Source organism: Pempheris klunzingeri, chromosome 4 (assembly GCF_042242105.1).
Source record: "Pempheris klunzingeri isolate RE-2024b chromosome 4, fPemKlu1.hap1, whole genome shotgun sequence".
NCBI lineage: Eukaryota > Metazoa > Chordata > Actinopteri > Acropomatiformes > Pempheridae > Pempheris > Pempheris klunzingeri.
Genome location: NC_092015.1, coordinates 12343034 through 12358377, shown reverse-complemented (window position 1 = coordinate 12358377; position 15344 = coordinate 12343034). Strand labels below are relative to the sequence as shown.

Sequence of the window (15344 nt, the reverse complement as noted above, 5' to 3'; positions counted from 1 at the left end):
TTCCTCCCCCTCTCTTTCTCTCTCTGGCTGTCTCTATCTATCTTCCCATCCCCCTTGGTGTTTTTCCCCCTCCCTACAATCAATGTGGCTTTTAAGATGCCTATCGATTTGTTCCCCTAGACAGGCCCAGCGCGCTGGGGCGACACTTTGATTGCTGGGCCAGTAATTACTGTTATTATTTATGCATCTGGGCAAAATGGCAGGACTTAACATTCACAGTACAAGAGGCCACAGGCAATCAACAGAGGTGAGCACCTGGAGAGGGAGAGAGGGCGGTAGAGAGAGGTAGAGAGAGAGTAGCATTGCCCCCGTGAGAGTTGCACTCCAGAGATGAGCGCAAAGAGTGCAGTCAAAGATATTCACACTCACACACACACACACACACAAACACTCACACACTCTTGGGAGGGGATATGAAAGCGTAAGCAGAAGATAGGCACATGTGTGCAAATACGCTTCTATACAAAGGATTTTTCTAGTGTGTGTGTGTGTGTGTGTCTGTGTGTGTGTGTGCAATGAGGTCGTCTTACCTGTGAGAGTCCCAGGTAGATAGAAACTGTCTCTGAGATGTAGAGGAACCGTCCCTCATGACTGACCACGAACACAAAGCCATCTAGAGACTGCGCACATACAAAAACACACATCACACCCACCGACACACAAACGCACACATAAAGGCAAACAGAAACAAGACAGACAAATTAGAGCAATTAGTGTGTATCGAACAAATTACAATGAGCTAGAGAACAAACAACCTGTCACCCCTCGGCCTCTTCTCTCAATTCACAAATGCAAACACACACCCATACACGTGTTCACACACACACACACGCATAAAAACAGACATGAAACAACTCCCATAGATGCAAGCCGTGGATACACACAACAGCTGTCAAAAACACATTACTAAACACACAGAGAGCAGCACAGAGACAGAAATGCCACATGTGTGCACACAGCACACACGCGCGCGCACACACACACACACACATGTCTAACATGTAGACCTGCACACACGGAAACATAAACAACTACAGCCAAGAAACTGAGCTTATAGACCAGAGCTGCTTCAATCAACTGTAATAAAGTCAGGACCACAGCTTCATCCTATATCTCTGGCCACACACACACACACACACACACACACACACACACTCATGCACGCACAGAAACTGGTACTGACACAGACACAGATGAAACCAGAGTCATTACAGCCTGCAGTGATTCTAATGAGAAGTGAAAGGTATACAGCCAGACTATTAGAGAGGACTGCTTCAGAGAATAATACTAATCGTCATAACAAGCATCCAGGACTGCCGACACAGCCTCAACCTAACACACCACACACACACACACACACACACACACTAACACACAGGCGCACAGACCAGGGCCACTTTGCTCTAGAAGAATGATTGCTATTTTGGCGGCCCAGTGCTTAAAGTGGCAGTGGTAATTTATGCAACTGACACATCCAGTATGCAAATGTGCGGCTGGGGTGTGGGGCGTCGTGTGTCGCGGCGAGGAGAAACCAGCCGCCTGAATGTCGGAGAACTAAAGTGCAATTATCAGGCTATTACGGCGGGAGGACGGCTGGGAGGGAAGAATCATACAGTTTTTCTGGAGCGTTAATTTGATTTCTATCAGCGCCGTTCCCCAAGCCTCCCTTCCTCTTTAAAATGCCGGAGGAGAGAAGACATATGTAGCGTTTCTTTGTTTTACCATAACCTTCACACTCTTAAATTCTCAGCCTCCATTTCCTTATTTACTCTCTCTTCCTGTTCCCACTCCTACCTGTTTCCTACTTAGGCAAGACAAATGTATTTATAACAGCACTTTTCAAAAACAAGGCATTTCAAAGTGCTTTACATAAGAAATAAAGGCATTAAGATCCATCAAGTTTGTCTTTAGTTGCTCTCTCTCCTCCATCAGCCTAGTCTACAGTACAATCTGCACTGTTACCTTCTTTGCACTTCCTCTGAGCCTTTGTCTCTACATCCTGCATTTCGTCATCCCTGCAGCCCTCCTGCCCCAGAATCCCCCTCAGGCTCCATTCATCTGTCAGTGCAAAGGGAGGCATTCTTTGGCAGCCAGCGATATCGTCCGAGCGTCTGAGGTTTATGAAATGTGTGGGTGTCCATGTGTGTGAATGTGAGAGCATGTGCTGGGAGTTCGCTTGGAAATGAAAGTCTGAGAAACTGAGAGAAGAAAACCTGAACTGGTGCAAACTGTGATCATGTACAGCACAGACAAACTGTAGCACGATGCAAACATTCATCAGACAAATTTGCCTGTCGAGGAAAGCACTCGACCAAACTGACCTCCATCCTTAAAAACCTAAGTTTCTCCACATAAGTATTAAAGCACAGCTATCAATAGAAAACCAAGTAGAGATTTTAAACTTTTTAGTTAAACAGAGGGATTAGGAGAGTTCGTTTAGGGGTTGAGAAAATTCTCCTGCTTCTCAAACTAAATAAACCATTTGAAAGCCCCATTGGACTATCTGACAAATGTATTGTCACAAAGCTGAAAACAGAGCGGCTTCTCTTTGCTCGTGAAAAATGTAGGCTTTTGGATACATGGTTTTCACAGTGCAGCAACCATCTCAAATACATGATGTAAACGCATGTAATTACATGATATCATTATGATCTTTACAGAGGAAGAAGGAAGGTGTGGGTGCTGTGGTTGTTACCTGCAGGAGGTGCGCCCCTAGGTGCTGCTCAAACATGTCAGTAGCCAGAGAATGAGATGATCGTCGTACTGCAGAAAGAAAGTGGAGAGAAACATCACAGACACATCAGAAGCTGACTGACATCAACTTGTACTTAATACCACATGACAATAACATGATTAGGAATTTTGAGTTCCTTGGTCACTCAAACCGCTCAGATACCAATTTCATTTTGTCATGTTACAGTAAGTATAGATTGGAGACAATATCTGTTCAACTAGCAAATACTGTTCTGTACTGAGGTAAGAAATTTGTTAAAATTTGTGAAATAATTTTCCTACACTGTGAAAGAAAAATTTGTAAAAGGATTTAAGGAGTGACCCAATGGTTTAAACTGCAATGTTCAAGCTTGAGTCACGCTGTGGAGTTTCGCTGCATGTTGTTGATCATCTCTCTCCCTTCTGATTGCCTGTCACTTCCCTACGTTCAACTCACTAACAAAAGCATAAAATACAAGAAGACATACTTAAAGAAATTTTGTTTGATTTGTTCGTGTCCTTCCATTCAGAATAGGTTAAGTATAAGAAAAAGCGTAAGAGAAAAAAAGAGATGTATTGTTGAAAATGTGGGGCTTGTTTTCTCAAAAACTTAGCTCACTTTTCTGGATAAGGATAATTATAAGGGGTTACTGCAGCTATGATATATAACTAATTAAACAAAAAGATAAATATGACTTGTTCTCTGTTTTGCAATCATGTGGCATCTCTGTGAGGTCTTGAAATCTGCACTGAAACGAAAAGTGAAACTTGAACTAATCATGTCTGATAGACAGAAGAATCGACCAAAACGGTTGTGTGTCTAAAAAGACGGAGCTATGTGACGCACACCACTCAACTGCTGCCAGACAAGCAAACAAACACACACACACACACACACACACACACACACACACACTCTCTCATAGTGTCTGCATCGCCACTCTTAATGCATCCCAAACACAAGCTATCAGAGCTGCTTCAGTGCCAAAGTGATGCTGTTTACCAAGGCAATTACAATACAAATAGAGTTGGAGGTGGTTAGGTGGTGGTGGTGGGGGGGTGGGGGGTGGGGGGTGGGGGGGATAGGTACGAGAGGAGCAGAGAGGGTATGGCAGGGAAAATGAGAAAACACTAAGGAAGGCGAGAGTGATCACTTTCTCCCAAGCAAACGCGGGCACGGGGGCTGCAGTGACGTGGAAGATTAATTTAGCAATCAGCCGTATTTACTGTTTTATGTCAAAAAAGAGTATGTGACGGTGTGTGTGTGCACCTGCGAGTGTGTGATTGCAAAAGTGGGGACCATACGTGAGAACTAATCTCACTCCAACAGGGCTGCTTTTGAACACAATGTTCCTTATCCGACAGAGACAAACTATGTGTGTGTGTGTACAAGAGCATATGAATGTGTGCATGTGTGTGCGCCTGACTTTAAGGATCATCGGATATCTGTGTGTGTGTGTGTGTGTGTGTGTGAGTGCGTGTGTGAGAGTGTGTCGCTGCAAGGCTGAGGGAAATCAATACACGTTATGACAGGAAAATGAAAGCGCTGCTCTGGGTTACAACTGAACACAGAGGGAGGGTCGAAACACACACACACACACACACACAAACACACACACACACACACACACACACACACACACACACACACACACACACACAATAACACACACATATATTTTGCCCAGCTGCCTGCTTGTGATGTGGGTTCGGTGAATAGAAGAGGGAGGCATTCCATTAGAGCTATAGACACACATGCACAAACACACACTTCAGGAATACACACAGCAATGAATTCTCATGCACAGACTACACAGCGGCAACATGCCCTCCGATTAAACAACACAAATACCCGCGCACACACTGAACTTACACACACTCACAGACACACACATAAATACAGAGTTGCCGGACAAAGCCACAGTGGCATTGTGAGATTGGGGTCCCCCTGTGTGACAGAGTGTGAATATAAATAAGGCAAGTCCATTCAGGGCTATGAAAGGGGGTCTGGTGGTGGGACCCTTCAGCCTAGCCAGTCGCTGCCTGAAGGGGGATGGGGAGCCCATCTCGCTCTCTGCCTGCCTATCGGGCTCCCTTGTGGGGCTGCGATGGAGCTGGAGCGCTGGGGAGTGTGGAGTAAGCAACCCCCATCATGACCATATGAGAATAAATCAAAAAGGATACACACACCCCAATGTTAGTTTGCTTCACAACTGAGAAGAAGTGTGCGTATGTGTGTGTGTCCTGAGTTTCATGCCGCAGATCCCTGGAGGAGTGAAGGTGATAGCGGGTGATCAGTAGTGCTGAGTAGTGTCAGCGGGGCGGAGGAAACGCTGGATGTGACATGAGGCCAGGAGGGCTGACGGATGAGTCTACACACTCACACGCACACAAATACACAGAGGACCATTTATTAAAGACTGCCAGGGCACAATAGGGCAGCCAGGAAACCAAAACACTGGACCTGGTGTGTGTATGTGTGTGTGTGGACGCATGCACGAACGTGTGCACATGTGAAGAGAGAGAGTCCCACAGTGGTGTTGGTATCTCACCCTGAGAACAAAGATCCTTCTGTAGTGGTGTGTGAACCCCTACTTCTGTGTGTGTGTGTGTGTGTGTGTGTGTGTGAGAGAGAGAGAGAGAGAGTTTTGCCTGATTCTATTTGTATCCTTAAATATTATCACTTATACAATATCTTGTGTAATCATAAAGGAATTCAATTATTCATTAAAATTAACATTGTCCTTACCAAGTTAACTGCAGAGATCTGGGAATGCAATGATACAGAATTGTCAGATGGGATAAGAAACATGAGTCAGATGATCAGAGCGGTGTTAACAAAATGACAGTGTAGCCAGACTATCTGACTAACATTTTTGGAGTTAAAACTGCAGATTAGTGCACCCAAAATGTTGTTAATGAGGATGAAAAAAACCCTATTGCATTCTTAATTTTTGGCCATCATTCCCATGGGTAAAAAGTTTTCTGTAGTCACCAAGTTCATAGCTGAGATCTACGAATGCAACAGCAAACAGTTCTTTGTATACGTACATCACACATTTCAACTTCCTGCTTAAAATTTGACCTACGACCCTTACCGTAGTGGTAAGTGCACATAGTTTTCCTGTGCAATAAGCAGCACATGAATGGTAATCAAAATGGGGGCATGTATCTCATCAAAACTCATTGTGTGCGTATCTGTGAGTGTTGACTGCATGTTCTTCCCACAGACAGTGTATAAAAATGGACGACGTGTCTCCACTTCCTTCCGCAAGTGGGCAGGACTTATGATCTACACTGCAGCCAGTCACCAGGAAGCGATCGAGATGTGTTGGCTTCACTTTTGGGGAGCTGTAAAGTCGTCCGTCTTTATGGTCCTTCATTATGCAACAACTGCAAAAACCAGTTTCACGAACAACGTTTTGCATTGTTTACATCCATTGCTACTTGATCTTAGTTTTCTTCTTTGCTGCCTTTGCGGCTAAACTACACTTCTTTGTCTGTTAACACCAGCGGAATAGCAGGAAACCGGTGCACCTCACATTCATGTGTACAATACAAAACAAAACATTTGTTGAAACATTGCTCCACAAGACTAGGCTACTTAAGATCAAAATGCACCTTTAATTTGCAGGTAACAACTGTAGTTATTATTGTAATTAAGTTATTACTTAACTGAATGATGTAACACATATATAATGTATGTGGGCAGAAATCACCTCCTCTACGTGCCGTGCCATAAAAACACAATTTTCAGACTGAGGATTACGGAAGTACTACTGGAAATTTAAGCTCTTTTCCAGTAGCTTTCAGTCTGAACTACGCTACATGTTGTACACGGCTTGTTTGAACAGAAATTAGACTTATTTTGCTCAAAATGTACAGTAAGTATACCACAAATACCTACAATCAGTAGAAAGTGGTGGTATTGAGAAAGAAGCACTGTAATGGACAGAAATTGAATGTGCGATCAGTAGGGCTTAATTCAATGTGGGATTATTACCAACGTTTTGGGTGCACTGACTTTCAGTTTCACATAATGGTTCAAGTAATCAGGCTAAACCGCTGTTGTTTATGACCTGTCTGATTGTCTGATGACTCATTCTTTGCCCTGTCTGACTTTGTTGTTGCGCTGTTGCCATGTTGCCAGATCTCAGCAATTACTTTGGTGAGTACAATGCTCTCATAGAAATAGTGGACAAAAACAGGACTGAAGTTGTAATAAGCTGGACTGATCCTTTAAAAATGCATACATTCATGTTCAGCACTTGCATGCATGTAATATGTAAATGCCCAGTGTACAGGCCTGGATGCAGACCTGTGTGTACGCCAGAGATCTTTGATCGCTCCTTTGTGTCACGCTCCCATTTCATTAGCTTCCCTGGACTCTGCTGTGAGGTTTAATTTCATTGTGGGAACAGGAGACAGAATGGGACTGGGCGCGATCGGACACGTTAATTATAGTCTGACTCGCAGGTCAATTCTTGGGGTCTCCCCAGCGCTCCACGAGAAGAAAAGATAGAAATTTCATTTGAATGATTTTCATTATACCTCTGTCCTAATACATAATTTAGTCCCAGTTAAGTCCATGAGTAACAGCCTCACACACACACCTACACACCTAAACACCCCCTTTTCTGCATGCACATGACATAACGTACACACACACACGCGCCATCTTCCTTTCCACCCCCACAGTGTTAACCTTTTTGACCAGGTTAGGGTGTTACCATGGGAACCAAACAGGTAACAGATGCAGTGATCCCCTCTTTCTTTCTCTCATGCTCCCTCTCTCTGTCTTCTTATCCGTCTTTGTCTCTCAAGTCTGGCTTCGCTGACGTAGGTTCACCCTCTCAAAACAAGAGCCTGATCACCTGCCAAGTTGTTTACTACCATCCAAATGTGACGTTTCGGCTATTCCACAGACGCAGAGAGAGAAAGAGTGACCCTAATCGCAGCGTCCCTCTCTGGCGCAATTATCTTCTCACTCTGACATCCATCCCTCTCTCCTTCCCTCTATCTCTCCTCTATCTCTCTGTCTCTCCTCTGTCGCTCCCTCGCTCCTTTTGCGGTCGAACATAATTTGAGTGCAATTAACTTCCCTTAAAAGCCCCGGCTGCTTTAAACGCAGTGAATTAGAGGGGAGGCAGATGCGGGGAGAACACGAAGAGGTGGGGGAGACACGAGGGAGGCGAGGGAGACGGAGGCAATGAAAGAAGAGAAAGGAGGGAAAGAGAGAGAGAGAGAGGGGGAGACAGCAGAGGCGGAATGAAAGTCAATGTCACCAATGGTGGGGAGGAGAGAGGTGTGTTTGACCTCACTAACAGAGACAGTAAAACACTTCAGCTGGCCCTGTTGCTGGCAGTGAGTTGTCATTGTACTGTACCTTGTAAAAGACTGAGGGGTTCTCCAGCTGCCGTATTGCACCTGTTAAAGGCTGAGCTGCTACAGATTTGTGGAGAGAGACTTTATGCAACCAAATATTTCGCTTAAATGTAAATTTTATTAGAAAATTGAGCAAGACTGCTTCATTTAAAATGCCCAAACTGTTGAACCTTAAACTTCACACTACGGAAGATAAGTCGATGTATTACTTTTGATATTATTTTCACACTCTGGACCACTTTGAGCAGAGGTTCAATCCATTATGATAAGATTGTACTTAACAAGATATACTGTGCATCAGCATATTAATATTTGTACGATTTAGCTTATCACGGATATGTTAGTATTAACTGATGTGTGGCTGGTAAGGAACCACAGAAAAGCCGAAAAACACCTTTGAGCTAATTTAGAGACTGATTTGACCTTTAAGGTATCCTTAGGAAATATGTTACTTTATGTTACACTAATGGATATTAGCCAATATGTCACTATTTACTTCATTTTCAAATATTAATATTGGTATTTGCCTGATCTGATTCAACTTCTCTCCTTGTTGAGGTGAGGGGTAAAGGTTCGTACACAGCAACATCACTGCTGGGTGTGGCATTAGAGGTGGTCACCAGTGTAATAGAGCACACCTCTTACTGCTTACGCCTCAAACTTTAGGGCAGTTAAACAATGCTTTTCCACCTGGCCTAAAGTTTCTCTTTCAACAAACCTCCGGCTTATTTGGAAAAGAAAAGAAAGGCAAATCTGTCATTAACATCCATCAAACTTTGCAGGCTCACTTTCTCATTAATGTTTGACCTACTGTACTACGCATGGCTGCATGCACACGGTTGTCCTGTCCGATGAGGGGACATTACGGCTCACTTATGGTTTTACCTCCTAATCAAGCGGTTTTTCCTCTTGTGTTCCTTTCCCCCCCGTCGGACACCTTTTTGGCAATGTTGCTGCTAATCAGAGATCTAAGCAATTAGTGTGTTGAGTACAATGTCATCACAGCCGACAGAAATGACAGCCAAAAGCTATGGAAATAAGGCTCTGGTTGAAATAAACTAGAATTATCCTTTAACGGGACATTTTAAAAGCCAGGAAACTAGAAAAAAAAACTGTCCCCCAAAGCAAAATTTACTCAATATCGAGGGCTTTTGAAATATAAATGATTTCAAATAAAAGGGTAGAGTCCTTCAGTGCGCTGTGCAAATAGGTACGAACACACTCACACACAGTGAATGGGAATGAACATCATGGGTCACTTTTCCTCCCTTCAGCCTTTCCTTTTCGTTTGCTCCTTCCTTCCATAATCTGTCTCTCTCCTCCTTCTTTCCCCCCTTCTCCTGCTCTCTCAATCTCTCTCTCTCTCTGTGAAGGTCATGCAATTGATTTTCCTCTGTCTATTCATTTTTCAAGACTGGCTTTGAAACGTGGGAAGCAGACAAAAGCCACACCGGCCCCTCCCCTTCCCTCCATCCCTCGCCTCTCCCCCACCCTCCACCTTTCCTTCCCTCTCCGCTGGCCCTCGCCTGCCCAAAAACCCTCGGACAAGGGGGAGAGTGGAGGAATGCAACCCCGCCTCTCCTCTCTCCTCACACTCCTCTCCTTCCTCGCCTCTTTCTCTCTTTATTCCTTCTACATTTGTCCCTTCCCCTCCTCTCCGTCCTCCTCTCTTTTTCAGCTGGATCTCTGACCACATTCCACTAACGGAATTAAAGTCATGCATCACACTTAAAACCCTGCCAATGCATTGTGGGTAGACTTGTTCAAATTGATGTCCAAATTAGCATCGCATTTTCAGCCATGGCCCCACTGAGACTGTGTGACCTGCTTGTAAAAATCTCCAAACATTTAATAAAACACTCAAGGTATCAGATCCCGACCTAGTTGAAGAAATGTTAAAGATAATTCAGACTGTAATACCGTCCATAGCTGGCATGCGTTGCGATTCATTGTGTTGTGCCTCACAATTTTCCATGACCTTCGCCTAGCTGCTGCAGAACTCTATATATTTACAGTTATGGTTCACATTTGTACGAGAAGTGCCTCTCATTGGAGTGTAAGCAGCATAACTCACATTTGTCTTACCACCATGCTTCCAGTTCGTACACAGGACATCACGGCTAACCCGCACACCTACTTTTCTAAACAGCAGGTATTTTCTATCAAGGCCAAGGAAAGCCTGAAACAACGAGGCAAAACAATTCACTACTCGTGGAGCCCAGTCAAGGCCACGGCAGCGTATGGATATCACTCAGACATTCAGATCATGCAGCGCTGCATGACTGATTAGATATTGATGGATCCCAATGGTTTCACCCATAACACTGTATATTTTCTGATACTATGGCTGTAGATGATGGCTAACCATGCACAGTGTTTATTATAAAATATGAGTTCTTCGAGTGAGATACTTTTGGTCTCAAAGTGAGGTGTCAAACCTCAATAGTTGTTATATTCTGATTAAAGAGAGTATGTAGTACTAAATACTGAAAACTGTCCAGTATCAAACACTGGTGTGATGCCGTGTCTCAGTTACATGCTACGGCTACTATGTACAATAAGCACTTATAGTGTCTTAATAGAATTATGCAGCACCTGTGACAATGGATGTCAATAGGCCTTTTTCACAGAAGACATTTTTACATGCCACATTAGGAAAAGAGCAGATGTAAATATTAACATGACAAAAAGCTGAATTCCATTTAGCTGCATCAGCTTTAGGGCCCAGTTATCGGCATGCTGGCTCACTGTCACACTATCATGAGTTACTGGGACATTTGAAAAGAAATGAGCCACAGATAATGTTGTTAGTAACACCTGTGCTTTTCCTATTATGACAGGTGAAAATATCTGCTGTGAAAAGGGCCCATCACTGTCCACTGGCACTTGTACTGTATCATTTTGATTAGGTAAGGTACATTGATTTGTTTTGTATGCTGGAACAACACTGCCCTTCATATATATATATATATATATATATATATATATATATATATATATATATATATATATATAGTTTTCCAAGGCTATTTCTGTAGATGACACACCAACCTCTGCTTTTTCTTTACCTGTTTTGCAGCAGCATGTAGCACCTTCACTTCTTTTGTACTTTGAATCGGATGACAATAGTTCAACACCACACCCAAATATTTAGCATTTTTTAGTAAAGCATCCTAACTCTTTTGAGTATCTTCAATGTTGTCATAACTCCTACTATTAATAGTATGTACATACAGCAGCTCTACACATGCTCACCATTAGTGAGTGGTATAAAACTGCTGGACAGCTTTGGTATTGCTTAGTTATTCTTTGATCTGCACACTGGTACTTGAAAAATTTGGCATATTTCACAAAAATAAATGAAATGTTTATATTCCTCAAACTAAAAGGGTGCTCCAGTGATTAAGTACTGCATCTCCATAACGTTTGTGGCCTCACAAGCGAGAGATTTTAAAAAACTGGTCAAACTCAAAGCAGCAGAGGCAGACATATTCAGACTTTTAATTCCTTGCATGGTCCAAGCTCTAAAAACATTGGATCTGTCTGTCTCAAACTTCACACTCCCAGTTTGTAACCATACACTCAATGTTTGTTACCCAGGCTTTCTGTTATATTGATATGAGTGCCTCCTTAGGGATTTTGAAAAATGTATTGTTTTGGTATTGGTACCAAAACTCAGGTAATGCATTGCCACCTCTGTTGGTACTCAGCCCAACGTACTATTCTATTAAAACTATTATATTTTATCAGGAATGCATGGGACAGCAAGCCACACACATTCGCACACAAACATGTTATTAGCATACGTACTATTCCTCAAATTAGACAAGAACACACACGCACATGCACACAAACACACACGCACACACACACACCTCTAATTGTACTGTAGCTGCATCGTTTCCCCTCAGTAATAGTAGCAATTAGACAGGCTTTATAATTACACTGTCCTCGTTATATAGTTAATTTCTGTAATTACAAATCGCACCAATAGTTCCCTCCATCTTTGTGTATCATCCACCCCCCCACCCTCATCCCCCCCCTCTCTCTCATACACACACACGCACATACTCACAACACATTAATTCAACTCAAACTCACAAACGTCTATGGAAGTATGGAAAGTCTTCACACATTTATATGCACATATATGTTTACTGGCTTGTGAATGACCACGTGCTTGAGTCACATAAACAGCACAAGTAATTATGGTCGCTAATAGAGGACTCTGGATAATTGTCCTGGTTCGATCTGAATTTTTGTGGTGTGGGGTGTCTCTGTGGGCGGGAGTAAGGGGGCGGATCGGACTGCTTTTGATTGAAAGAGAGCTGACACATGGATTTTAGTGGTTTGTGTTCATTGGCAACATACATCAGCATATTTATCTCTGCTGTATAATTTACTTATAGGCTGAATGGCATGAATCCTGAGCCCGAGTTAAAATTTGTGAACAGTTGCAACAGCACAATGTACTTGTGAAAATCCATGTAAAGTGTAAATCATTAACAAATATATGTATAAACATACTGAGGTTGTGAGCCCAATTCTACCTAACCCCAAGAACATTTTGACCAGACAACAAAAGGCCATCATGTTTTTATTATTTAGATTTGTACATTTTATGAAATTATTCACTATGGAAATTTAATTTTCCAACATGAAAGCCTAAATGCTGTTTCTAGCCCACTCCAGGCTGTCAGGAATGAAATATGAATCATATCGTGGGCTAAAGTTTCAGTATACTGTATCAGTTATTTCCAAATGCAGAATGTTAACTTCCCCAGGTTGATAAAACCTGAGAGGAAATACAGAGGACATGACCTCAGTGCCGTCAATAGTAACCACGGCCCTGCTTCCTACTAACTGGGTGTTCAGACTTGTAGTGGTGGCATGATTGCATACGTAGTTAGTGGCACAATTTCTGAAAATGCATGCACTTGAGTGAAAAATGTGTGCATATCCAGAGGCTTTATGCATCTTCTACATGAATGGACAGAGATGAGAAGAAAAAGAAGAGAGATTGGAGAGAATAACACTGTTCTGAAAGTGGTCAGGAGCTGAGCTGTACACACGCACAGGAACACTCCCACAGACGAGGTCAGTGTGTCCATTGCTCACCTTTACTGCAGTTGCTGTCTCCCTCCATCAGAGGGCTCCAGGGCGGGTCTCCTTGGCTGGCAAAGGTACGCATGTGCAGGTAGCTGATCGTCAGCCTGATGACCGAGGCCTTGTCCAGCTGGCTAGTGATGGCCCCAGGCAGAGGCAGCATCTTGGCCAGCTCGAAGAACTCGAAATTCTCCTTCCCCCGGCGCGAACGAGCCGCATTGCGAGACTTCTCTTTACGCAGGTTCTGGAGACTGTGAGGTGAACAAAGGGAGGATGTATTAAGAGTAGAAACAACATGGAGGAAAAGGGTGTGTAGGGGGGTGGATAGTAAAATAAGCAAAATGGAAGAAATGAATAAACGCAGGGAGGAGAGAAAAGAAGGGGCAGAGAAAATAGTCTAATCAGCACTGTGTAGGATGGAAGAAATTGTAAAGGGTATCACATTATAGCCATTTACTGGCCACCTGTTGATTGATTCATGCTCTGTATGGATGACCTGAGCACCAATCCAGAAAACTCATTTCATAAATACATATGATGGTAATGGCTCCTGCAATTCAAGTGAAACAATCTCCATTCTGACCCATTGCAGATTGGCCTGGTAATTACAGACAAACTCCCTTCTTCTATCTGGCAGAGCAGAGTCCTAATAATGCCATTTGCTCCAAAATCCATACGAGAAAACACACACACACAAAAACGCACACACAATCTCTCACTGCCTATCTCCCACTTTCTCTCCCCTTCATCCTCCCACAAACCCCTCGCTCTCAGCCGCTCTCTCTCTCTGTCTCTCTCTCATCTGGTCCCGGGCTAGTGAGCTGAAGCCGTGATTGAGGGATCAATAGGAGAGGGAGGGGCAGAGTGACAGAGGGGGGCCGGGGCTCAGGTAGCCTGTCTCTCTGATTGGGTATTGACTCTCCTCAATGGGGCCTGAGTGGTGGAATTATGTTGTCACAGCCACTTCACAATTTGTGTCGGTGCCGTGCTGGAATAAAGTGTGTGTGTGTGTGTGTGTGTGTGTGTGTGTGTGTGTGTGTGTGTGTGTGTGTGCGCGCGAATGAGAGCTGTAGGAGAAAGAAGAACCAGCCTTTCTCCCTTGTGTCTGTGTTGTTGATTCTCATCCTAAGAAAGACCACCAGTGTGGGGTGTGTGTGTGTGTGTGTGTGCGTGTGAGTGACAGACAGAAAAGAACAAAGAAAAGGGCTGTACATAATGCTTGTACATATGTTTATATCTTAATCAGCTGACACAGCTGTTGTATTTCTCACTGCTATTCTCTGCTAAGCGAAAACAGTGTGTTTTTCTGTTTGTGTGTGTGTGTGTCTGTGTGTGTGTGTGTGCTGTGGACTCATGCTGCCAGCCTCTGTAACATCTCATTATTATACTGCCTCGACCCCAGCCACCGAGAACAATCAATACACACACATTGATTCTGCTTAGTTTTTATATCCGCCTGTAAATGACTGCCCATTAATAATTCCAGCCAAATTTACTTAATCTCCAACTAAGGGGAGGGGATTCACGGCTCTGACAGGATTGGCAGGTGAGCAACAATACAGGTTATATGTAGCACTGAGGAGATCAGACTTATGTCTTCTGGATTGTGTTTCATTGATAGGAAATTCTTCTTCGGGCTGTCAGTGTGTGCAAGGTTGTTAATGCATGGATTTCACCTTGCAGAGATTAATTCATGGGCATGCACGCAGGCTTATACAGTATCAACCAGTGTGTGTGTGTGTGTGTGTGTGTGTGTGTGTGCCATGTCTCACCAGGGCAGGGTGGGAGGCTTGGCCAATAGTCCTTGTAGGAAATCCCACTCCACGCTCACACACTTCCCCTCGCTGACAAACGGCATGGTTGCCATCCTTCTTCCAATCACGTGCCAACGCCGCTGTTAACGAAGGCTCTGATTGGCTGAAGATGTGACAGACTCAGACCTGGAGATCCATGAGAGACAGCAGACGAAGAACAAAAAGGAAAAAAAAGAGGAAAAAAATCAAGTAAGGTCAGTTCATTCCCCAGTAATAGCCATAAAATCGTCATACAGAGGACAGCATGTTTGGCATATTGGGATGTCAAAATAACACGTTTTATGGAGCCTGTAATTTCTTTAATTAGCAAACGTGTTTCCATCACAA

General features: G+C 43.5%; 2 protein-coding genes across 2 annotated transcripts in view; one reads left to right on the top strand and one right to left on the bottom strand.

Annotated features, from left to right (window-relative positions):
• tmem160 (transmembrane protein 160) overlaps positions 1–15344 on the top strand; it is a 133087-nt gene that overhangs the window by 20214 nt on the left and 97529 nt on the right. The window lies entirely within an intron of this gene.
• Positions 1–15344, bottom strand: part of npas1 (neuronal PAS domain protein 1) — a 64348-nt gene that overhangs the window by 13018 nt on the left and 35986 nt on the right. Inside the window, exons 4-7 of the mRNA XM_070828979.1 lie at positions 14976–15143; positions 13216–13454; positions 2696–2763; positions 531–620 (exon numbers count right to left, since the gene is read on the bottom strand). Of these exons, the coding sequence (XP_070685080.1) occupies positions 531–620; positions 2696–2763; positions 13216–13454; positions 14976–15070 (492 nt within the window). The 5' untranslated portion in view covers positions 15071–15143. The remainder of the gene's footprint in view (positions 1–530; positions 621–2695; positions 2764–13215; positions 13455–14975; positions 15144–15344) is intronic.